This window comes from Pieris rapae, chromosome 8 (assembly GCF_905147795.1).
Source record: "Pieris rapae chromosome 8, ilPieRapa1.1, whole genome shotgun sequence".
Classification (NCBI taxonomy): domain Eukaryota; kingdom Metazoa; phylum Arthropoda; class Insecta; order Lepidoptera; family Pieridae; genus Pieris; species Pieris rapae.
Genome location: NC_059516.1, coordinates 3,297,054 through 3,322,015, shown reverse-complemented (window position 1 = coordinate 3,322,015; position 24,962 = coordinate 3,297,054). Strand labels below are relative to the sequence as shown.

The window sequence follows — 24,962 nt, the reverse complement described above, 5'->3', positions numbered from 1 at the left end:
TGTATTTACATATTAGGTACATAAAAGTGTGAAATACTAAAAAGTTATCACTAAAAAATAAATACTAATAATTAATTAGCAAGCTGGTTGATTTTATTATACAGCTTGTCCTTAGACATAGGCCTCCTCTAAGAACTTCCACTCTTCTCTGTTTCGGGCTTTATGTATCCAATGACAGCTACTCTTCCCCAATCATCTTCCCATCATTTTATTTGTCTTCCTCGTTTTCTTTTGTCAATGCGAGAATTCCGTCACTTTCTTCGTCCATTTAGTGTATACATATCATAAATATCAATATAGTATACTTTCTACCTGATATACTTTATCTTAAGTCTACAAAATTACTAACAGTATTAAACAGGCTCTATGCACCAAAAGTTCTGATATGTTTTAACCAAGACTAATTAATTATTGAGTAAACACGGCGTTTAATTGATTCAAGAACATGCTCTAATCAGGACAGGCTCCCATCTCGATGCACTGTCGCTACCTTGTACTATGTCAAGTCGGATAATTGGCTTAGGATCGATTCTCATAATGAAGCTGGAACATTTGCGTTTATATATAGCATGTGCTTAATTAGTTAGCTATCTAAGATCAAAATTATTGACAGTCTTGCTCATTGCGCTAGCTTATGTAACCTAATATATGAATGTTGCACATATCTTGTGAATATTGTATATCTATAAACTAGATGACCTGGTGTCAGCAAATTATTGTAATCAAGCTATACAATGCTAAACGTTGTGCTCAGTGAATGTTATCTCCTACACTATCGACATCTTTATATGTTCGCAGAGTCAATTAGTAGCGATATTGTGTAGTTTAATATGTATTACATATTTTATTATTTTCTTCGACACTATCGTATTGGCCAAGTTTTGTAATGATAGTGTATGAATAAGTAAATAACCTACGTCAAATTTATTCAATTATTAATTAGATATTATTTAAATACCATAAATAAGCAACGAAAAAATAACATATTTAAATCTAAAATAAAAGCCTTAAAAAATATTATAAAATAACTAAAATCTATTATAACTACAAAATACTTCGAAGCCTAGACCGCTGTATTTGCATGCTTTAGCTTTTTCAGCCGCTTTACAAGCTGCACCAGCTCTGTTGTTAATTCCGTGTTTGATGGGAAGGGTCCACCTTGACTGACCAGGTTTCCCATCGTCCATGGAACCAAACTCATACCGTCCGGTCTCTTGCCATCGGCTCTTGCAATATCAGTCGGATCAAGTAGACAAAGAAAATACAAATCATCAGTGTCTAGTTATTTATACATCATTATTTATTAACACAGTTATATAAAGTATGATGAACTAGTGGTTAAAGTGTGCGCTTCGATGTTGATTCGAATTCGAGTCGTGCTTCGCGGTTGTGTGACTGAATTTTAAAATAAAAAAGTGATATATTTTTTCTGTGATATTTAAATAGTCTTTATTAAACTAGATATGCGTTATAATAAAATATTCAATGTATGAAATATCTTTTTTTTATAAACTTAGAATACAGCGGAAACAATTTTTTTTAAATATAGTTTTAAAAAAAATTATTATTATTAAGTATAACTTCTAACGTAATCGTAACGTGTAAATAAGTACAAAAGTTTTTATTCTTGCAAGGCGATATTCATATACTTATATATTTCATATCTTAAATGGCTAGACCAGCTAAATAACTAATAGCTAGCTAGGCTTTTAGTCAACCAACTTTTTATTCTAGTTGATAACACAAAACAAGTTAACAAGTATTGGCTAAATACATTTTTATTACAAAAAACGCTCCAATGCGAATTCGTAGGCCCTTATTTACTTAACAAGACACGTAATGACGACGGCATATTTTCTAAAGAAAGTAGGTCGGCATAATGAAGAATTTCTTTAGTACATGGGAACAATATGGTTTAAATCATTAGTCTTCGTAGACATTCACAGAATGCAGCATACCAATGATCTTAATAACAAACTTTCTATGACACATTCAATGGTAAATTAAATATGAAGTCTTTAGCTCAGGAAAGCTATTTTTTAGCTATTTCCATAGAATAATTTATTCTAAGGAAATCTTTCAAACTGAACATAATGTGAATGACATTCTAAAATGAATATAAGTTATGCATTACGCGTCTTGTTATATTTCTGTTTTATTGATAATTTAAGTTTATAGGCAATTTAGGCTTCAGTGCCAAATACATTAATTTTAAAATTATAATAAATGAGCAAGATCGAGTAGAAGCGAAAGATTCGAGATGTAATTACCTATGACTTGACATACGGAAGTCATACTCAACAATTTTGTTTAAGATGTTTCTCTGCTTTAAAAACAGTCCTTTGTAACATAAAGAACAATCAAAATCATAGAATTCAGTCGCTTTAAAATCGTTTCAGGAATCGCAAATTGATTACAGTTATAATAAAAACTATGATAAGTGTTAAAAACGTTAATCAACAATACACGTTACTTTATCTGTATCTGGATTTTAGTAACAAGATTTCAGACCGAAATCCATATCTTCGAAAAGATTAGGGGACGTTGCGGTCGCTACTCGCTCGGATGCAATTTTGACGTTATATGGTACGACAATGACTGGCCGGCGTCACGCTGACGCAGCCGTCTCTAAAGCTATGAATACACTGGGCTAGCTCAAAATAAACTATTTATCACCAATACTTTGAATACAATGTTGTCGTAATGCTGCTTATTCTAAAGAAAGACACAATCCCATGAGGAGAACACACTTGTTTTGGCAGTGCCTACTTAGACGTTTGAAAAAGAAACATGTTCTACGAACAACAAACAACGAAGACCGTGCACTTGGGAATGTCAACAGCAAAAGGGAGAAAGATTAGTGTGCTTCCATTTATTTATATATTAACACATCTTTGCATAGAAGTGCAAAGTACCTACTCCGACACTGCGATCCAAAGTGATTGTTTGCCACCGAAACAAGAACTACCACTTGCCAATTGGGCACTTGAAGCTCGCTTAGGACCTACGTTTTTCCAGCGATATCTTGTCCTGCCGGCAGGTCGTTGGTACCGCCATTTTAACACTCCGATCTTCTCCCATTCTCTCAAGATATATGTCGTTAGTTTTAAGCCTCATAATTCCGTGAATGATTCATTCAAGAATACAGTAAACTGAAATAGAAATTTAGGACTAACAATTAATATAAAACTCAGTAATAAATTGTAATAAGTTGATGAACATTTAATTAATTTTAAATTAATTATTAACAACATTAAATTAATTATTCAATTTTTTCTTACTGAGTAGAGTAGGAAAATAGTTGTTATAAAAGCATACTTTTACAATATCTCTATCTTATTATGGCGATTAAATTGCTCTCAGTGTGTTATTGCCCGCTAACACCCTCTGCCTTTGACATGTCATTTTCAGCAGCTTAATTTTATGGATTTTTCTGAACGGATATTGTGATATTTACGAGGGATACATAATAATATATGTGGCGAAACTGAAATCTTTATTACACAATTTACATTTAAGTACCGTTTTTAATGCATGTTTCAAAATGCAAGTTTGTAGTCTGTGTTAATGTCGTGACTATTAGAACTCGAGCCTATTTCTCTAATTGTCAAGCTTGGAAAGTAAGTAATGTACCTAAAAACGATTATAGTTACTTATAACGTGTAACAATTCAAACAAGAGAAAGCCTGCAACGTAAAACGTATTTACGTCATAATATTTCATTAATAAAAGTAAATTTCATATATCATTTAAATATATTTAGTTTTTTGATATTCATAAATTTATATCAAATATAAATTAATTGCTGATGATGCGGTAACTGTATATAAACAGATTTATGAACACGATAATTTATCAATCAAATATTTAATCTATGAATGCCGATTTTATGTATAAAATTGTGTAATAATTATTACATACTGTCATTCAATTTAAATTGAATGTATGCAATGTTTGAGTTCTTCGTTGCCGCTCTGGCAAACTCAGAAATATTTTTAAATAAAAAAACAATTATACTATAAATAATTACTATCTATTGCCTATTAAGTAATTCTCTCAAGATTCAAGGATTGACTGCTTAAATCTCTACGTAATTTACAATCATATATAATATTTGTCAATTCGATTGATTTTAAACAACCAATTAATGGTAAGGCGAATTTCAGTAACGGTATATTTTTATATCTCAACAGATAAAATTTGATGCAAAATGTTGACCTCAGTCGGCATCTGGTCTGCGTAGCTTGCAACGTCATGAAAAATTAATAGTGCGACACGACTTTTGTCACAACAATGGATGGCTAAAGCAGACAGACGAATGCAAAAGTCTTTGATACTATGATTGGCCTGGGAAGCTCTTTCCTTTCATCGCGTTTCCTATTCGCCTTTGTCCACAGAAAAATTTTATTCAGAAAAGTCCGACCTTTGAGGTTTTATAAGTTTCCTTGATGATGCACTCTTATACTTTGGACGTAGATTTTTAAGAACTCTTTGCAGCTACTACTATCGAAACGTTATTATATAAATAAGCAGGAAGTATTTTATCTACACATTCAAGAACATAGACATTTAAAAATAGAGGGACATGCCACGCGCTAACTGCGTTCAAAACACTCATAAATCGTATTATGATAGAGATCACAAAAATTATTTTTTTCTTAATAAACTTAAAAACTATAAAACGTCTATTTCGAAAAATCTAATATCAATATAATTACGGTCAAAGTTAAATATTTATTCCATTACTATTTATAAAACAAAGATTTAAAATATCTAAACTAAATTCATATATTTTCTTACATATAACATGGAATATAGATTTGTAGAACGAGGTTGTCTCTACGACACTGGAATAAACGGTGTAATAGGACAAATTCTCTGTAGCCGGGACGGTATTACAATGCAGCACGTGTCAATCCACTACGCTTGGAATTCGGATGTTGTAACCTAACACGAACTACTGAACTCAATGTTTCTCTATTCCTCTAAATATACGCTTAAATTTCGTATTATTAATGCAGCCTCACCATTTATTGATGTAAAGGAATGGTAGTTACATTGATCTTAATATAACTTAATAACTTTTTTAAACGATGTACATATTTAAAAATCGAACGCCGACACTCCACTCAAATGTCATTTTTAATTATTGATGTTTAGAGAATTTATTCCCTAACTGAGAGAAACCAATGACGACGAACACTATGTCATATAGTCTAGTCCATATTAGGCAGGGCACGTATAACGCCGCAGTCCTAAACGGATTAAAGCCGTCCGCAACGAAAATACAGTTTCAAACACGAATTACTGCCACAGATTGTGTACTCTAATGTAACCTGTGCTTTGCACGTACTACGCATTATTCTTCTCTACGTTTTTCGTTTTGAATAAAGGACAAAATAAATGAAAGCATGTTCCTGAGATGAAAAACGTCTGCACCTATTTAGCGCGCCAGCGAAATTAGTTTTTTATGTAGAAAACACAGCGAATATGATATAATATTAGTTTAAAGTGATTTAATGGTCCATCAAGATAAATCAGAAAACCAATTCTTAAAAGGCCGGCAACGCACGTCCGCACTCTTGTCTTGAGAGCCGGCGAAAGTATCATTTAACATTAGCTGAGCCTCGAAAATGGATTTGGTACGAAGGTATGTCACAATCAGATGATACGCTGATTACAGTATAAAGAAGAATGATGATCATGATAATAAACTTCATCATATTCTTCTTGGCGTAGTAAAGAATCCTTTGAATCATTTGACGTATAATTTCTATATGGTTTCAGCTCTCGCTTGTAACATCTCTAATCACCGATCAGTCAGCATTCGAAGAGCGATTCGTAATCGAACAATTAAATTAACGTCAATCGAACATAATATTAATTATCATTACAACAGTGCCAACATGAACTGTATTATGTATAATTGCATTGAATTTAATGGTATTAGCATTTGCGCAGAGCGTGCGTGTCTCCCGCGTCCGATCCGATTAGCAACCACCGTTTAAAACAATGCTCGATACCGATGCGTCGATAAAGAGCTTAATGAATGAATAGGAATTACGAATGATTCAAGGTCTGAGCTACAATGTTGGTATGGAACTTGAAAATCGAATGCTTTTCTTAGGGGTTTTTTTATCAATTTATTAGGGTATTTGCTTTAATAAATAGCATGTGGTATTTGTATATATCATACAAGTGCAGTAACAAAGTAAGCTTCAGAGAAAGCGTTTATTAATAGCGGTTACATACAATTTATAATATATAAAAATGCGATTAAAATTAGTTGTCGTAAAATAAATAATATTTTTATAATTATTTATTCACAAAAGAAAGTATACTCCTACCTCAAAGACAGGCGCCCTAAAACTGCCTACACAAACGGTACCGACTTCTTCTAATCATGATGGGCGCGCTGGCACGAGGAAGTCGTAGCTCCGCAATATCAGAGAAAGGACGGGAGTGGCCAGAATAGAACAGCTGATGCGCTTGGCAAAGAATGAGAAGAAGTATAACGAGCTGACAGCCAACCTCCAGTAGTGGAGAGGCACTACAAGAAGAAGGATCCTTTAAAAATATCATGCATTATTTGTAAAAAATAAATTTTCCGGTAAGTGGGCTATTAATCTGCGCATCAACGTCTTTACACGGCTTAACTCGGATTAAGGGCTATTGGAATTTGCGCTGCATTTAAAATAGAATATGCACATTAATAAGAACAAAGACTGATCGCAAACATTATTCTTTTATAAATAGCGTTAATTCGTATATCGATCAAGTAAATACATTGATATTTTATTAAGAGCATCAGCCTCAATTTTAATTGGCTATCGGATTACTGGGGATAATATAATCGAAATCATCGAAACTGCAACTGTGGTTTATTCGATGTTCATTTCCATTAAAATGTATATTTTAAATATAAAAATGTTACGTTAAAGTTAGTGTTTTGAAGGCATTAAAATCCTTTTACACGTACTCGCTAGTTTCCATTAGCACCTCTAAACGACAAGACAGCTAAAGTTCGCTGGACGGTAAAGTGAATTTTCATATTTCTTTAAGAAAACATTACCTATTTTTGTAAGCGGTTTAGAGGCGAGATGTTAAGTCGACAGACGTTTTCAAGATAAGTTAATGTTGTTTAGTATTTTATAATGGTACCATTGCAAGTGTATATATAGATAGATAATAATAACAGTAGTGCTACGAGTACTAGATGATGGTTTGATAATTCTGTATCTATTTCTCGACTCGACTGGTCTAAGGCATGCGTCACGATATTTTTCTTCACCGTAATATAAAATTCGCAGATGAAAGAGATTGTAACTCGCGACCTCAGAGTTTAGAGTGACTGAAACCACTAGGCCAACATTACTATCAATACATTGCGATCGCGAAGCTTTGGTTTGAAGGGTAAACATGAGTTCGATTCCCTGTTATAAAAGACACTTCACATAATGTACCCTCTGCCCTATTAGAAGATTACTGGACTTATGTTACCGCAATATAACAAAATCCGGAAGTTTATAAATATCCTAGGAGATTTATAAACTTTACGAACACGTGCGTAAAGTAATAAGTAAGGGATAACCGAACGGCATGTCCGCTTTGATTGGTTGAATAATTCACTAACCTAACCTAACCGTTGAGAATCTTACGAATGTATATCCGTTACTTTATATATCACGAGACCTCGCAAATTGATAAATTGGCGAAAATGTTGGCGTAAAATAATACATTTTATCTCTCGTTCAGAATCATAAAAAAGTTTAAAAAACTATTAACTTGCGGATTTTGTTATATTCTGGTGACATATATACTGCTTATTAATATACAGAAACATTACGGAAAAGAAAACGCAATATGTTATTGGCGTTAGAAAGCACTTCTCTGTTTCTCATTACTTAGTTTTTAGTTGGGAACACGTGTGCGCTTTTACTGGGAGAAAACTCGAAGAAAATTAGTAAGTGCTTTCATCTCCATCAGCTTATGAAGCGACGTTTATCGATTCGCCGGATCACTGAGTAGGTGTGAATTGGATCTTTAAGGAGTTTTATAGTATTTTCTGCCTCCCAATTTTTCTGCAAGCCGGTGTGTTGCTGCCATTTCAGAAAAAGGCTCTCTTCTTGAAGGCACCTCAGTCGTGTCGGTCTGGAAGTACCTCTTCTGGCAGATGGTTTCACAAAGAAATGGTGTGTGGTAGAAAGTGCTTAAAAAACCGCAGTGTTGTGGAATGCCAAGATGAATATAAACAAATATATATTTTGCAGGTTTAAATAATTGTTACTGATATCCGTGGACCTAGTGCTGAAGGTGTATTTCAAATGAAAAAATCAAAGCAATGCATTTTATTTTTGACCAATTTTTTTCTAGGTGAGAGTATCAAGCCTGTGCTACAAGCATTTATTTATTTATTTCACTACATTATTCTACCTTAACCTACTAATTCGATAGAGCGCCAAAATAATACCCACACCAATTATCATACATAAAAAAAACATTAAAAAAATATACTTATATGGCTAAATCTTATACCTTAATAATAACTTATAACAATATAGCAAGCAACTCAGCCAGAACATTGTATAGCATTAATGATTTTTATATATCAAAACTACTGGCTCATGTTGTACCTTATACAAAAATCAACATGAACTATACACATATAGCATGATTAAGAAAGATGCATTATTTTTAGTTTTAAATGAACTTCCAGGATCGATTTTGAGTATAATAAAAATAGGTTTTTTCTACGTGACGCACAAAATATGAAACTGTATAAAATCAGTCCAGTGACATATTGCAATTTTAACAAAAACATCCAATCTCTACGAGAGGTCAAACGAGATCACACTGAATAAAACAAACAACGTTTGTTAACGACCTAACAAAAATGCTAACAATTAGTAAATGAAAATACAACTTTAGCGCATTTTTAAAAGAATGGAACTGAACTAGTTGATCCCTAGCAAACATATTTTATAATGCTGATTTTGTACTGCGACTTTACTTTTTTAGACAACTTTACGCTTAATCTTTCCCTTTGGTCAAACTATTTTGCGGTTCCAATTTTCGCTAATCTAAGACAAAAGTATGTGCGTTTGAGATATAGAAGAGATTTGAGAACTTTCCCTTATTATGAAAACTTTTAAGAATATTTAAAAAATTGAATTTGGCAATCGACACAATTTGCAGTTATCTATACGATATAACACTCTACAAATGCTGGCTTCTCGAATTAAAAAGTGCCTTGGCCTCTAAAATAAGAAACTTCCCGTACCCTATGCACCTCACACTTATTACTATCAGGTATTTCTAGAATCTAAAATATACGATTTTAAAACTACAAATTTGATAGGCTGAAGAAAAAGTAATGCCTATTTAACTACCAATGGCACATAAAAAACGAGCTGTTACTTAAATACGTTTATATCCATTAGGGGTACTTCCGACACCTACTGGGTAATCATATTCCGGGCAGGCGCGGCATAAATCAAGAGGAGCCGGGGGCAAAAACAACATGGACTTAACTGACCGCCCAAACCGCTGTTTATTGTAGCTTTAATACGTTCGTATTAGCGTTTCCGACTTTTTTTGCTTTTATTGAATTGCCTTTTCTAAAGTGAACGTTATGGTAAAATTTTGCCTCGTGAGTTTCGACTTTGCACAACGTATGCTAGTTTAGAACGTAAACTTTAAATTAAAATCGTGTTTTCTCTATGAATTAAATCGTAAGATACTATACGAATTAGAATATGGAATTAGGATATAAGATAGGTTATGAGTAAACGCACTCGCGAGCCCTCTAGCATCGAGAATGTCCATGGGCGGCGGTATCACTTAATATCAGGTGAGCCTCCAGCCCGTTTGCCCCCAGTCCTATAAAAAAATAAAGAAAAGTCTTTAACTTTATTTCTCAAAAAAGACAAAAATGTCACTTACATGAGAATTAAGTAACCAAAGACATGAATAAAAATTTATTATAAGATAGGAATTAAAAGTAATTTTGATCCTATAACAGAGATAAGAAACGCTAATCTAGGCGCAATATATTAAAGCCACATTGTATGTAACAGACAAAATAAAATTTACCAACTATTTCTTCAACGTCTAATAAAAATAATTTAATTAGACGCTGATTACATGATTTCTATTTTGTATAGGTTTAAAGTGAAATTACAAAAAACAAAATAATCAGAGCGTACGAACGAATTCAACGAAAATAGTTAGCTAACAAAAGTAAAATTAATTCCTAGTTTGGTTATCTTAGGCAATATATTACAGAAAAAATGTCTCTAATAAATGTTTTGCATGACGTAAATAATTAAATATGTAATTCTAAATTGTTATTTTTGTAACTATCTTCATATTTTTGTCGCGTTTAACGTGAAGGATTCAAAAGTGAAAAACAATAATTGTGTTACAAGTCGCGATCAAATATTTCTTAAGTAAAATTATTTGTCGAGCGTAAATAAAAATATGCCAACCCGAACTGTCATCTTGTTATAACAATCTTATATATTATAAACGTTGATTTCTTGCTAGATTCGGTGACTTACGTTTAATCGTAAAAATCAATAAATAAATATATATATTGTAGAAAAATTAACCAGTGTAAGGTTTGATGTGCGGTAACGTGAAAATTCATACGAATTAAAGTGTCCACCGAAACCAAAGTGGATTTATAGCTTCCGATGATTTGCACCACATTTAATGCATTCCACCATAAGTTGCGTAATTAATGATAATGGTTACATCATTCACCAATGCGTTAATAGTTGTTTTTTGTTTAATTTATTTTATACGGTATTGTGTGTAATATTAGCAGTGTCGGCCTAGTGGCTTAAGTTCGCCACAGTGCTGATATTAGATAGTTTGTTCAAATCACGGGTGTGCACCAAAGGGAATTTTTTCTCTCATTGTGGAATTAGTACTTCCTCCTACCGTAAAGTGTCCAATTATTATATTGTCACAAAATATAAGTGTTGAAAATATTTATTTAGTTGATCACATTGTGGTAGCAGCTAACCACTGAAGTATTTCCGAACCAATTAGACTTAGGGTCCTTCAAGAAAAGAGCGTACCAATTCTTAAAAGGCCGGCAACCCTCTGGCATTGAGGGTGTCCATAGGCGGCGGTATCACTAAACATCAGGTGAGCCTCTAGCCCGTTTGCCCCCTGTTCTATAAAAAAAATCAGAAGAACAAATTTGTTTTAATATGGCTGGTAACGATTTCAAATAAGTATGAAACTCTTGGCACGTGTTTTTGCGCGGTTTCTAAAAACGGGTCATTTTTGCGTTCCACAGTTCATTTCGGGGACACCGAGATTCGTAATTGGAAAAAGGGAAAGTACGATTCAAAACGGGAGGTCTGGCCACGTTATCCTATGGAGACATAGAAAACTTATTTAAAGACTTATATACGAATACTATAGTGTTGCAGCGCCACTGGGTTATTATTATTGGTATTGCTATAAAGTTTAGTCTTAGTCGTGACATTTTGAATCCCTGTGCACTAATGAATTCTATACACTTAACACTTCAAACGGTGAAGGATAACATCGCTAATCGAATACGGAATGCACGAGTTGTGTGTTAACTAAGTCACAGTCATTCACTTCGCTACGCAAAACGTGTCTTTGCCTCCTTTTAGTACAACCTACGCTGCGTCGTTTTTAGCTACTACACATAATGAACGTGTCATTTTGTAAATAATATGTCAAGAAGTACTTGGAGAAGCGGGAAGACTCTGATTTTTTTAAGTTGTAGTTTTAAATTCTTAGTATTATTTGTTGCTTTTAAATGTCAAATTTCAGTTTTTTAATTTTATTCTTTTGTTTTTTTTTAATGTATCTTTGTCTTTTAATGCACTTGCTTGTTTTTTGTTTTTATTAACATAAATTGTTTATCTATGTAATCTGTTTCGGCTTTCTGTATTGTCTTAGTATTTTGTATTATAATATGTATAAGTATAAGCTGTTAGTGTGTAAATAAATAATATTAAAGTATATGTTACTTAATGGCACGTATGCCTATAGAATTAGCACTTCGATCTTGTAATAGTTGCTATAATAATAATAGAAACATCACATTCAGGTCGTTAAGGTCGCAAATAGTCAGCCATTACATAAAATTGTAGGGTTATCAGCACTTTGGGTGCAAGAATAATCGCACCCGTCAAACAGGCCGTGAAGCAACTTCAGCTTGAATATTTTAAAGGGTATTGAAATATCATTGATTTTGCGTTTTTTTTAAGTAACATGGTCAAAATCTTTACAAAAAAAATATTCTACGTTTGTAGAAAAAACGACACTAACAACAGAACAAAGGTATGTAATACATTGAAAGTTGTATTGTTACGCATTATCTAGTATTGTCTTTTATTAACATAGCTTTTACACATTTAAAGAAAACACTTTTTACCGCACTATTAATTATTTAACATAATTTTAAATAACACATAGCTTTAATCCGGTAAAAAAGTGTTTTCTTCAAACGCATTATCGAGTTAAATACAATTTATTTATAAAAAACTTAAATGTTGATTATAGCTAACTTCAGCGGTTCGGTTGTTGGTGACGATGTACGCGTGTGTAAAAATTTACTCTCCTGATTTTTTCCAATGCGACAAAAGAAGTAATTTAATAAAATATAGCATTATTACTTTAGACTCGTTACAGTAGGTACACTACATTAGTTAAGGAAATTACTAAGTAACTTAGGCGGTTGCGAGTAACCAATATTTCTAATACGTACCGTATAACAATTTTTGCAATAGAAATATTTGGGCCTGTTCAATTTAATATAAATTACCTAAAAAGTAAAAGGTAGAAGCTTGTATAAATTGTCTTTATTCCCGCCCTTTTAACACGAAACTGTAAGCCCTCTTCCCCTTCAGGAACACTCTGCGCCTTTTAACGAGGCTCATACATGATCAGAATACGTTGTCACATTTCAACACCACCAGCTTAACTTCGGAAAACTTACGATATTGTAGTATCCAATATCCAACATTAATTTATCCGAACTCATATAAAATACTTCGCTGCCGACTGAAGTATTTCCGAACCAATTCGACTTAGGGTCCTTCGAGAAAAGAGCGTACCAATTCTTAAAAGGCCGGCAACGCACTCGCGAGCCATCTGGCATTGAGAGTGTCCATGGGCGGCGGTATCACTTAACATCTGGTGAGCCTCCTGCCGTTTGCCCCCTGTTCTATAAAAAAAAATTACGCAGTTACAACTGTAGTTAAACAAATAAGTTCTGTTCTGTCAACTGTATATACTCGCATAATCTAAAGCCAATCAAGTTGTATACCTACATGCATGCCATTCTCAATCTCGGTACACCAATGGAGTTTATTGTCACTATACTCTTCCTACTCACTATACTTGTTGTTTTTCATGAAACTTTGGAAAACACCACCAAAGTTGTGGTTTGCCGACGTCATATTGACAGTTTGAAGAGTTTCGTTTTGAGTTTGAGATTGGCAAAAAGTGGAATTCAATTTAAATTAATAGTCAACAAGCTAGGCAAGTAATGAAACGTTATAAATCCAAGTAATTTACCTTGCTGTTTGATCAACTCGCTGGACATCTTTCAGGCCCCTAGTTAAACGGTTAGGCCTGGACGCCTGGAATTGAACGGCTAATTAATATATCTGTCTGCGACATATAAACCAAATCGTTGAATTTTGTTAAAACGCCTGGAAATATTATTTTGTTTTGAAACGTACATCAGTGTATCAATAGCGTTAAATACAACGGTTCAGACCTAAACATCCAACTTCAAGCTATTTTTAACTCACGAAGAGAAACTTGGAGTTAAGTGTCGTTTAGTTAGTTATCGGTGACTTCAAACTTTCGATACTTTAAACTTTGATGATTTTTTTTACCTTCAATAACTTTTCAATTTTCTAGACGCTATAACTTTGGTACGAACTATAATAAAGTTATAGGATATCAATGAAACATTTAGAAACTTTTACAATATTTGGTATGAGTTTGTGTTGATGTTGCTTTTCATACAATATACAACAAAATGGAAATGATACATGGTTTACTTATTAATATAAATTTAGGATGTTTCTTATTTACAAATATAGTGACAAGTTTGTTCGAATATCTATAACTGAGGAAGGGCTGGATCGATTCTTAAGGTGATTTGATGTTTTTGTCACAAAATTAATAAAAAAACTTCAAAACAAAATGTTCATGATTTTCGTAACTATCATGACAGGCGATACGAGTACGAGTCAGTAAGTATCTGTATAAGATAATCAAAGTATCTCATTACAATGTTATGATATTAAAGTAACGTAAGGATTTCAGAGATGAATTGAACGCTGGCTCATCACTCGACGATATTAGATTCGTCGATAGCTCAGGGCGCCTGAGGCCTATATATCACTTAAAGCGACAGAACATAAATCTATGGAGCTGTCTTCTCGTTATTTGTAGTCGCCACGTGAACCACCGGTTTCGGGTGAATATTAACGATATCGCCAATTTTCCGCCAGCTTACTCCCGTCGCAATTTCTCGCCAATTGAGCAATCGTATCACATCGAGGGGTGTCTGGTTAAAAAATTTAAGGCTATATGCATTTTATACTAGCGAACACTAAGAATTAGTTCTAAAACTCAAAAGAGAGGAAAAAATACTAATAATATTCCAAAGTATCTAAATTGTTTTAAGTTCGCTTTTACCAAATTTTATTGAATCTAATTAGGAATTGTCTACACATATACGCCTAGGCCTAATTTAATGACATAATAACAGACTATATGGGAGCCCTTAGTAGACTTATTCATTATCTTAGTGCGCCTAGGTCATGCATTATGTTGCAAGCGTAGTCTGCAACTTGTCCTTGCATTATTCAAGCGACACTAATTTGAAAGCTCAAACTTGAATCAAGGGTGTGTCTCGCAAAAACTTACCTGTTTCACACGTTTCTTATACGTTATCAACCGAATTGTGAACATTTTTAAAAGCAGGTCAGATATGTCTATATAAGTCATTTGACTGTAATAAAAGTATCAGCGAGCGTGATTTAATGTGCATCAATCTTGATCCAGCTCCCAAAATAAGCAGTTTAATGATTTTGTCGGCGCGTTGTGATGTGTGGATGGGCAGCGGAATCTCTTAACGTCAGATGAGCCTCCTGCCCATGCTTTCCCCTGTGGGAGAAAATCTGGTAAATTTTTCTTACAGAATTTTTTTTTCTGCGGTTGCAATCAGCCCTAAGGCTATGAGCGAATTTTTTCTGTGGTGCTATCATGTGGAGTGACTTCCCATTGGAAGCATCTACTCCGGTCTTCTAGCTCTAGAATATGATGACGTTTTAGTCGACTCACATACTGTCTAATGGTGAGTTGGCGAGCAAGTTCGTTCGGATGACAGCTGAACCTTACAGCAAAATTAAACACCAAAAGCCTTCCGATCTAATCAACGATTTATTATAAACATAAAAATAAACTTTTTATAAACCGGTTCAAACTAGCATCAAAGGCAATTACCTTACTTTATTCGGCTCTACATCAGAGAGCACAAGGATAAGACAGCTTTATTCCCGTCTTTTAGGAATGGATTTGTATTGAAGTATACGGGGGTTGGGGTTTCCGAACAATGCGGAGCTTTGTTGTCATAGCTGTAATAGCTCCGTTGAGCCCGCGTAGATTACCGTCACAGAAGCAAATGTCACAATAGGAGTTCCACGGGCGAGGCGGGCGGAGGGCGGGCGGCGCTATTCATGTAGAACTGAGAAAAATATCTTATGGAAAATAAAATGCCTCAATACCTATCTACTCGTGTGAAAGGAAAATATGTCCGTCACTTCATTGTTTGTTGCTTGCCCAGCTGAGGGTACGAGATGTTTTGTTACGTTTATATTAAAAATAGTCCTACATAAATTTACGTTCGTATACGTATATTGCTTCTTATTCTTGAATAGGATAACCCTGGAATAGATGTTCATTGATTATTAACGTTACTAATCAAGTAACTTTTAAACCCGAGCAAAAATTAATTTGCCAGATATCGTTCAGAAGATTGCTCTTATCAAATAATTCGCTGTCATTTGTTAGACACTAAGGGCCTGTTTCACAATGTATGGATAAAGTGTCAAATAGCTATGCAACACATAAATTATTCGAAAGATAAAAGTTCCAAATAAGATACTTCGAATTTCATGACGAAACGTGAAACGCAAAAATACTATTTATCCTACGAATAAGTAATAAATAGCTTATTTGGAACTTATCCGGACATTGTGAAACAGGCCCTTAAACTATATCAATATTCTAACGTTAAAATTCAGCAACAATTTTTACATTACATAAAAGAAAATGCATGCAAAATGAAATCGTTTGGAAAACATTTTCACACATGAAGTGAGCACTTGGCTAGCGTGAGGTATCCAATTTTGCAGGTTGTCAAGAGCAGCCTGGGTGTGAGCAGACAGGTTGTAATTCAACCAAACTGCACCAATCACTGTACAATAATGATTCTTGATCCCTGTACCGTCTGAAAATTATTCCACTTCACTTGGTTTACGAATCGGTTTAGGAAATATTATTTTTGTCAGCAATAAAATGAAACGAATTTGTGATTAGATACTGCTGACTACAAATTAATATAGCAAGTAAATAATGTTTTAAAGAATTTTTAGTAATTGTGTAGGACGACGTAAAAAGTACATTGCTAATTAAATAGACAATACAATTTAATCAAACACAATTTTTGCATTGACTTTTAAAAAACGTTATAAAGATTCGATTTCGACATAAAATCCATAATCTTTTCATCGGATTAAGTCACATTTATATTTTGTGTTTTTAAATGAATGTAATAAATTTCTTTTGGATAAGGGGAAAAATGAAGTCATCTCATTGAAATCCATTGAAATTACCTCGTGAATATCAATCAAGGACCATTAATAATTGAAATAACTCCTCATCCAACATAGTAAAGGAACGAATGAAACGATTTTTTTTGCAAATACTTTATGAAATACTTTAAATATAATACTTTTCCTTTTTATATATTTAAAAGACAAAAGTTTACTGGATTTCATATAAAATAATATTCTTTAATACACGTTTGAAAATAAAAATGACTTAAGATTATTATAATACTGAATATATTTCTTTTATTAAAAAAATAATTTTTATTTGTTTAAATTTGAAATGCATTAAAAATAAACTATGTTGTATACTGTATTATTGATAATGCAGCTGTAGATAGACACAAGTTAACGTTACAAATGAACTTTGTATGATACTTTTATTTTTATGTTTTAATAGGGGCAGACGCATTTTATTGAAAAGTTTTCGTTGACATAGACTTAAGTGAACTGCCACCTGTTCCAAACAACGATGTTTTCTTCATCGTACGAGTTAAAGCTAAATTGCATTCTAAGACATCAGAGTTAAATATCATGGAGCACTAGAGTCATACACACGCATATATATTATCTCAAGAGACCACTATTAACTAACAATCGCCGAGTATTAATTATTTAAATCGACTGCCTTGTCCTCCTTTTCCATAACATCAACTGTTGTACGTTTACTGTATGCCATTGACGGATCGTACGCGAGTGACAGCACTGCAAGTTATTTCCCAGGAGCTTTTCGGAATCTCATTAGCGGTAGGTCCACATTTGTGTCTGACGGACTGAGCCCGCCGTCTGACGATCCTCATTCATGTATGCAGTTTACTTTGTGTTTGCAAATGGCTTGTCTATGAAACTATTTGCCTTTCAAATTGAATTGTTGGCCCTGAATGTTACGCCAATATTAGTTAAACAAATTGTTAATTCTTGCGACGAAGTTCTGTTGTTTCAGGGATTGGCGTTTATGTCATAATATACTTCATTCGCAAGAATTTATATTGTATATAGGAACAGACGAAGATCGCGAAACACCTGAATCGACAGAGCAAATTCGTTTTGTCTGAAGTGCAGTTCTACAGCGAAGGAATAGTTGCATGAATATTCACTCGCAATGCATAATATATCGTATTCGCGATAACACGGTTCGTCAGCAGAACATGCCGCCGTTGGCCCCAAGCTCCAACGTTATGTGCTAACTCTCAGTGAAATACTATTCCCGTCTTGGCACGCTACTACACTGTATATGAAAATCAAATATTGCCGATTCAAAAGACAATTGAGAGTTCGCGGAGTTACATAAGAAACTTTGCAAGTCCGTAGTGAGCGGCTTATGTTTGAAAATTTAATATGGCGTGTATCGGAGCTCAGAAGCCTGTGATTTCCGCTTTGTAAAGGAATCGGAAACTATCTGGAATCCCAATTGTTCTGTACTGAAGACTGCACCTCCGATCACTTAGAAGTTTACTCTTGGCTAAAGAAGTTTAAACATACGACCTAAGCGCACATTTATTTACTTCCAAAACTTATTTTGTTTATCTCTCTTTTTATTTGGAATAATATTTACCCACAAATATAAAAAAATGTTACTTTCAATTCATTTAAATTAAAGCTAAGTGAATGTGTATAAATTACTTTTAAATTAATTCATATTTCATTGGTTACTTAAAAGTTTATTGCATGTACGGCTGTCTTTGTATTGTGATTATTTTAAGAACAACAATATGTAATGTTAATTAAGTATTATAGTTAATGTTACTTAAGTATTATTCTCATGTAAGTGACATTTTTGATAAATAACCTCTTTAAACTTATATAATATATACCAAATGTTACTATTCTTACATGAAAACTTTTATATTTACATTTTGCTGGTATTTTTTTCTTCTACTTAACAAAAATGTCTGGAATTTTTATAGTATATTTTTATCTTGTATTTTAATTTTTTGTAATATTGATGTTTACATAAACTGTCATATATTTTAGATAGTTTAAAACCGTAGCTTTAGTACTTTGTATGATATGGAAATTTTATTAATGTATACTATACTATATATGTAAAAGGTGTGTTAGGTATATTCACATTCATATATATTTTTATTTTACTCTCATAAAAATACTACTACTAAAATTATCTTAAGTTATAATATTTTAATCAAAAACTCGTAGTTATAAAATATAACCTATTTATGTATAACGGGTAGTTGTACGTCGCTTACAGAATGAAGAAGATATTATTTATTTTGGTTTTATAAAAAATCATTTTGTTCGCCTGCAATTCAAAACTACACATTAAATAACGAATGATTAATACAATACTTTTAAAAATGTCGTAGTAGTGGATACTCGTTATCGTGGAAACTTTCCATAAAATTATTCCTGGCAACAAAACCTGTTCGATGCACCATAACTTCCCTCACATAAGTTGGAAATCTGCATAAACTAAAGAAAATACGCCTATGGGTGTGCACCGTGCATGCCTTCAGGCGAAACCTCAGATGCACGCTCCCAAAGAATTAATATATCTACTTTCACAACGTGTTTTATGCAGTTTCTTGGCGTGAAATTTTTGCAACTGTTTTTAATTTTGTTTTAGAGACATCTGTTCCCAACTTTTCTTTGAATCATCCTTCTTTTGTGTCAGTTACAGTTGGCAAAAAGAAATATAACCTAAAATGAACGCTGTGAGATAAATGTTGCTATTATTAAACCATCTTGCAATGAACTCGCAGTTTTTCTCAAGAAAAAAGTCTTAATACTTATTTGTTGTGATATTGATCGATTCATAAATGTATTATGACTATTCTAGTACTACAGAAATACTAATTACATTAGATAATATATATCCACCAATAAATCACTTAACCCATGTTCAAAAATATATATGTCTTAATCTACATAGGTATTTATAATAAAAAGAAAATTAATACCAATATAAAAGTTTGGTCCCTGTGGTAATGTACCGCTGGCAATTTTTCTTCGGTATATTGGGATACTTATTCCTTGAGCAAGGAAAATCACCAGCTCTGGGGTTGCCGATACTATCTACCAAGCGCCAACTTAATCTTTAATAAACGCCTGTGAACTTGAACCTTACGGCCTAAGAATCTCTATTCTCCAAAGGGAACAAAGTCGAAGTTGGAGACAGACTTATATTTGAGTCGTTTATTATTTACCGCCTGCTCTGCGTCCGTCCCAGCTCTTAATTGATATTTTACACAGATAGCTCTGATAGCCAACTATTAATTTGGATAAAACTTGCCAGTCTGTTTTATGTTTTGAGTGGTTTAAGTTTAGAACTAATAAATACTTTAGTTAGAATTAATATTCGTATTTAACTAAGTCTGGCGTCGCGACGAGCTATGCATATGATTATAAAGCGAGTGCATCTCTTGTGTAATTATGCAAATTTTACACCAACACGATTCATCCACTTAGGCGTTTTGACATCGAATGTAATAATTTATCGATGTAAATTACGTCAGTCGTAGAAAGTTGCCGAAGACATCTTATAGCTTAGGGGCCTGAGTCTGTTATTGAAACGGTCGATTTAGACAAATTTGTTAGTGTACTGAAAAATTATATCAATGACATTACACTTGTCATACAATGTTGGTTATTTCTTAACAATTAATTGAGCAATGTCAGTTATATGGCATAAGATGGTTGATGCATTTCCACCTCATTAAAAAAAAAAAAAAAAAAAAGCGATATGGTTATGTGCTGTACTAACAGTGGAGCGCAGGATTTTTATATTACCTTTGAAATACACAGTTGGTGAGAAAACCATCCTGAGTAAACATATCTTAGACACAAACATTAACTTGGGTCAGATATGGTAAGAGATAGAACATATCAAATAAACGTATTATTTATTAACATACGATCTAAAATTACGTCCAATTTGTTATTATTTCAGATACGGTCATAATTAAATTGTAGGAATGTATGTTATACGTATACAATTTGTATATTTATGCTTATTGGCTTTGAAAGTATAATCCCTTTGCTAGATGATCCTTGATATTCTACCGTGACCTGAATAATTACGCGCAATGTATGAATGCAATAGCTTTTAAATATACACCTAGACAGCCATTTGTAATTGTAATAAATTCAAATTATATATACTATTTATTATGACTAAACAATAATTGTAACACACAAGGTGACGAAGGTAATTGAGGACATTGATGGACGTAATTTTTATTCTAATATTGCGAGATTTGTTATTAATTAAACGAAATTGAATGCTTGACGTAATAATTATTAAATTATTAATTATTCCGTCCCATAGCAAGAGCAGTGTTTAACCGAACGACTCTAAACACAAGTTTCTTTACATTCTATGTTCGTAAATATGCAATTGTTATTTAGATGTTAATTATTAAATACATACCAATTCCGCTAAGGTAAACATCGCGGGTAAACCGGATTGTCATCAACCCAAATTTTAATATTTTAGGTAGACACTAGTTACCTACTTGCCTATGAAATGATTAAAACAAAATGTATAATGTGTTTCAGCGACAGACCAATATTATTTAGTCCCACAGGATAGAAAACGAATAAAATATCTTATTTTATCTAATACGGATAGTGGTAGGCGACAAGTGGGCGTTAAAAATGAAAGTGTCTAATCTATTGTATTCGATTATCTTGCAAAAGCGCTAGTCACAAAGCTCCGTAATGTTGCTTACTGCCAATTACTTTAGTGGCATTGATGAATTTCGTAACGATAATACTTTATGTCACGAACTTGCGACTCACGAATTTCAATACGTAATATTTTAATGTGATTAAATTTTTAAAATATTAACGCGGATACAAAAAATACTTAAATCATAAATAACGGTTATGGTTCTTTCGGATATTATTAATAGAAAACTTTGCATTGGAATGTCATTAAATATTCACTCAATAATCGTTCGCTAACAAAACCAACAAATATTTTGCGAAAGCGATTTCTCTAGTAATCCTCAATAGAATGTTAATTGATTGTAAATGACAAAAGTTTGGTATGTGTGTCGTTGACCTCAGGACATAGGCCATCCACAAAACAAGCAGGTATCAGATAACAGTACAAGCAAGGTTAGTGGTTAACTGCTGCGTATTACAAAACACTTGCTTCGCGAGATCGAGCAAAGTGATCGGACTTCATTCGGTCACCTCGACCTGAACGCAGCACACGACACTTGGAAGGTACAATAAAGTTGCCGCTCACTTCGATGCGAACTTTTAAAAATAGAATGTTGGCACGGATTTTTAAAAATGGAATAATAGTTTTGTTTTTAAAAATGGAATAATAGTTTTGTTTTTAAAAATGGAATAATAGTTTTGTTATAATTTTCTCTTTGTTTCAGATGTCAAACGCGAAGGTGCTAGGAAATTGACCGTGCCGAAAAGTTGCTTTTAAGTGAAAGTGTTTTGTGTAAATGGTGCTAAAATCGTTTGTGCGCGATAAACAAATGAAGTATCGAGTGTGACTGTAATTTTGCCGAAGTTCGATAAACTATAAAAATGGAGACCGAGGAACTAACGAAGCTAGTGGATGGGATCTATAAGGTAGGTTTTGCTGCTAACTTTTTATCGTGAAATGTTTGCGTTCGCAGTTGAGCAAAGTAATTTAAGTTTACTTAATGTAAAGTAATTTTTTTTCATTCTGGGATCGCAATTTTTTGTGTATTACAAATATTAATATTCTTAACCGACATATATTCATTATTAATAAAATAATATTTAATAACAAAAAAGGTACCTAACCAATTCGCTATTCAATCAATTTTCTAAACCGGCCGGCAACGCACTTGCGAGTCTTCTGTTAGTGTGGGTGTGGCGAGTCAATATCATTTAAGATCAGGCCTTTGCCCTTTTTCCCAACTTGTTCTATGAAATAAATCTAGACTATGTAAGTAAAACTATATTTTGTCTGCAGCTTCAAATATAATAATAAAATTAATACATTTCGAAACGTTGTAAGTAATAACATTCTATTATACCTATGGTAAATATGAAAATAAAAAAGTTATTGCATACAAGTATTAAAATCTTGATATAAAAAAATTTACATATTAAGTAAAATAGTCTTGGCTGACATGGAACTTTCCATAATAATGTAGGATTTCAAGTTCCTGATTTCTAATATTTGCGATCTCTATGAGAAGTGAAAGGGTGGCCAGTAGCTTGCTGCGGCAACATGGCCTTATTTACCGGAAACATTCCTTAAAAGACCTTATAAACCTGCCTAACACCTGCTATGTTAATCCGACAATTTCTAATTAACAAGAAATAAAAATAAAAAGTATCATTTACGTTTCAAAGTCATTAAAACTTTTTAAACGCAATGTTCGAATATTTTAAATTTAAAAATAGAACTATTTTTATTGTCATAGAAACTTTTTTAAGGCAATTAATACGAAGATTCGAATATTTTGACATTAAAAAAGAACTTTATAATGTCACAAATTATTTTTAAATGTAATACAAAGATTCGAATATTTTGAATTCAAAAACAGAATTGTAATTTTACAGTGTGTAAGCAATGAGCTAAGCTAATAAGTTTAGCTTTTAGCTTTTTAATCTGTTGTAATTAACTGTAATCGAGATATCGTTCGATGATGCGTGACCAGACTAAAACAAACTTTTGTAATTTCTTTAAAATAATCCGCAAGAATGCTCGAACAATATTTAATATAATTTAATTGTATAACAACTATTTGTTAACGTTACAATGAGCGTTTTAAATGAACGTTAAAATGACGCAATAAGTATTAAGGATATGGCATACTGTCTCTACTTTGAAGTATGTTATTTGCGTATTAATTAATGTGTCTCGGATCCATCATAACGGTATAGCTTTAACCTTTATGTTCCTTGAAAACATTTAAAGTGAAAAGGCCAATCAATTAAACACGTTTAAAACCTGTTCGAAATGTCAAGGTCAGCAAATATACTCGCTCCATACGATTTCTCTAATTCATTTTATCGTCCCATCACATTCCGAAGAAATCTTATTTCGTTTTATTACTCGTAAAATATTGTTGTTATTTATCATTTAGCTTGGAATGTTTTTTAAGTATCAGGTTTTAGTGGACGGCTTTATATATATAAAAAATGTCAATTGAACGAAGATTAACCTACGTTTTCGGGTAAAACTTGTTTCTTTATTACATCTGATATTTTTCTGACAAATCTTTGACACAGCCTTGAGGAATGAAGTTATTGAAGTAAATGGAACCTTATTTTATTCCAATTAAATATTATATGCATAAACTAAATTATTTGTCTCTTTCTGTCTTTCTGTTTAAGCTGTGATGAAAAGAGACAGCTCGCTGTTTCAGTTATAGCAAAACAACTAAGTAAATTTTAAGGGTTTTCCGAATAACACAATAAAATTCTAAAAAAATGTCCTTGAACAATACTTCTTAAATGAAGGCATAACAGAATTCGATTCTTCGATAAAACGGTATAAATAATTTGATTATTCGCTTCGATAGGGCAGCGTTATCTAATTTACGACAGCAATTTACTTTTTTTGTTCTCAAAGATATTTGCATGCTTTATTGTTTAAACATTAGCATTGTATTTTAAATTATAAACTGAATTAAACAATAATATATTAACTAAATTGTTGCTAAAATGTATAAACATCAACGCCTTAGTTGTCTTGACAAATTTATTTTGTATGAAACGAGATCAAAAAGTATTCGCTAATATCCTTTTTTATGGAACAGGGGGCAAACGGGCAGGAGCCTCATTTGATCTTAATGTTTGAGCTTATGGTCACTCAGAGCCAGAGGTCTCGTAGCCGTAGCCGGCCTTTTGTTTATTGGATTCATAATGAAGTTGAGAAACTAGATTATATATCCACCGAAATATTTTTATTATGTAAAAAAATATGAGGTTAATTATTATCTGTATTACGTTATGTAAAATACAGTTACTAACTGTTAAGCTGATAAAAGCTGTACGACGAGAAAAATACCTTTCTAATGAAAAAAATTCAGCTCGATTTTAATATCTTTGGAAACGACATGGCTACATGTCCGAATTTCCTCTTGGGCCGTTACAGTT

General features: G+C 32.8%; 1 protein-coding gene across 2 annotated transcripts in view; it reads left to right on the top strand.

The window, feature by feature from the left end:
- Window positions 1-24,962, top strand: part of LOC110999031 — a 139,492-nt gene that overhangs the window by 77,568 nt on the left and 36,962 nt on the right. The window contains exons 1-2 of one of the 2 annotated variants that reach the window (XM_022267906.2): window positions 21,996-22,091; window positions 22,253-22,454. In XM_022267906.2, the coding sequence (XP_022123598.2) occupies window positions 22,410-22,454 (45 nt within the window). In that variant the 5' untranslated portion in view covers window positions 21,996-22,091; window positions 22,253-22,409. Of the gene's footprint in view, window positions 1-21,995; window positions 22,092-22,252; window positions 22,455-24,962 lie in introns of those variants that run through there. The other variant, XM_045629159.1, reaches the window with a different exon arrangement.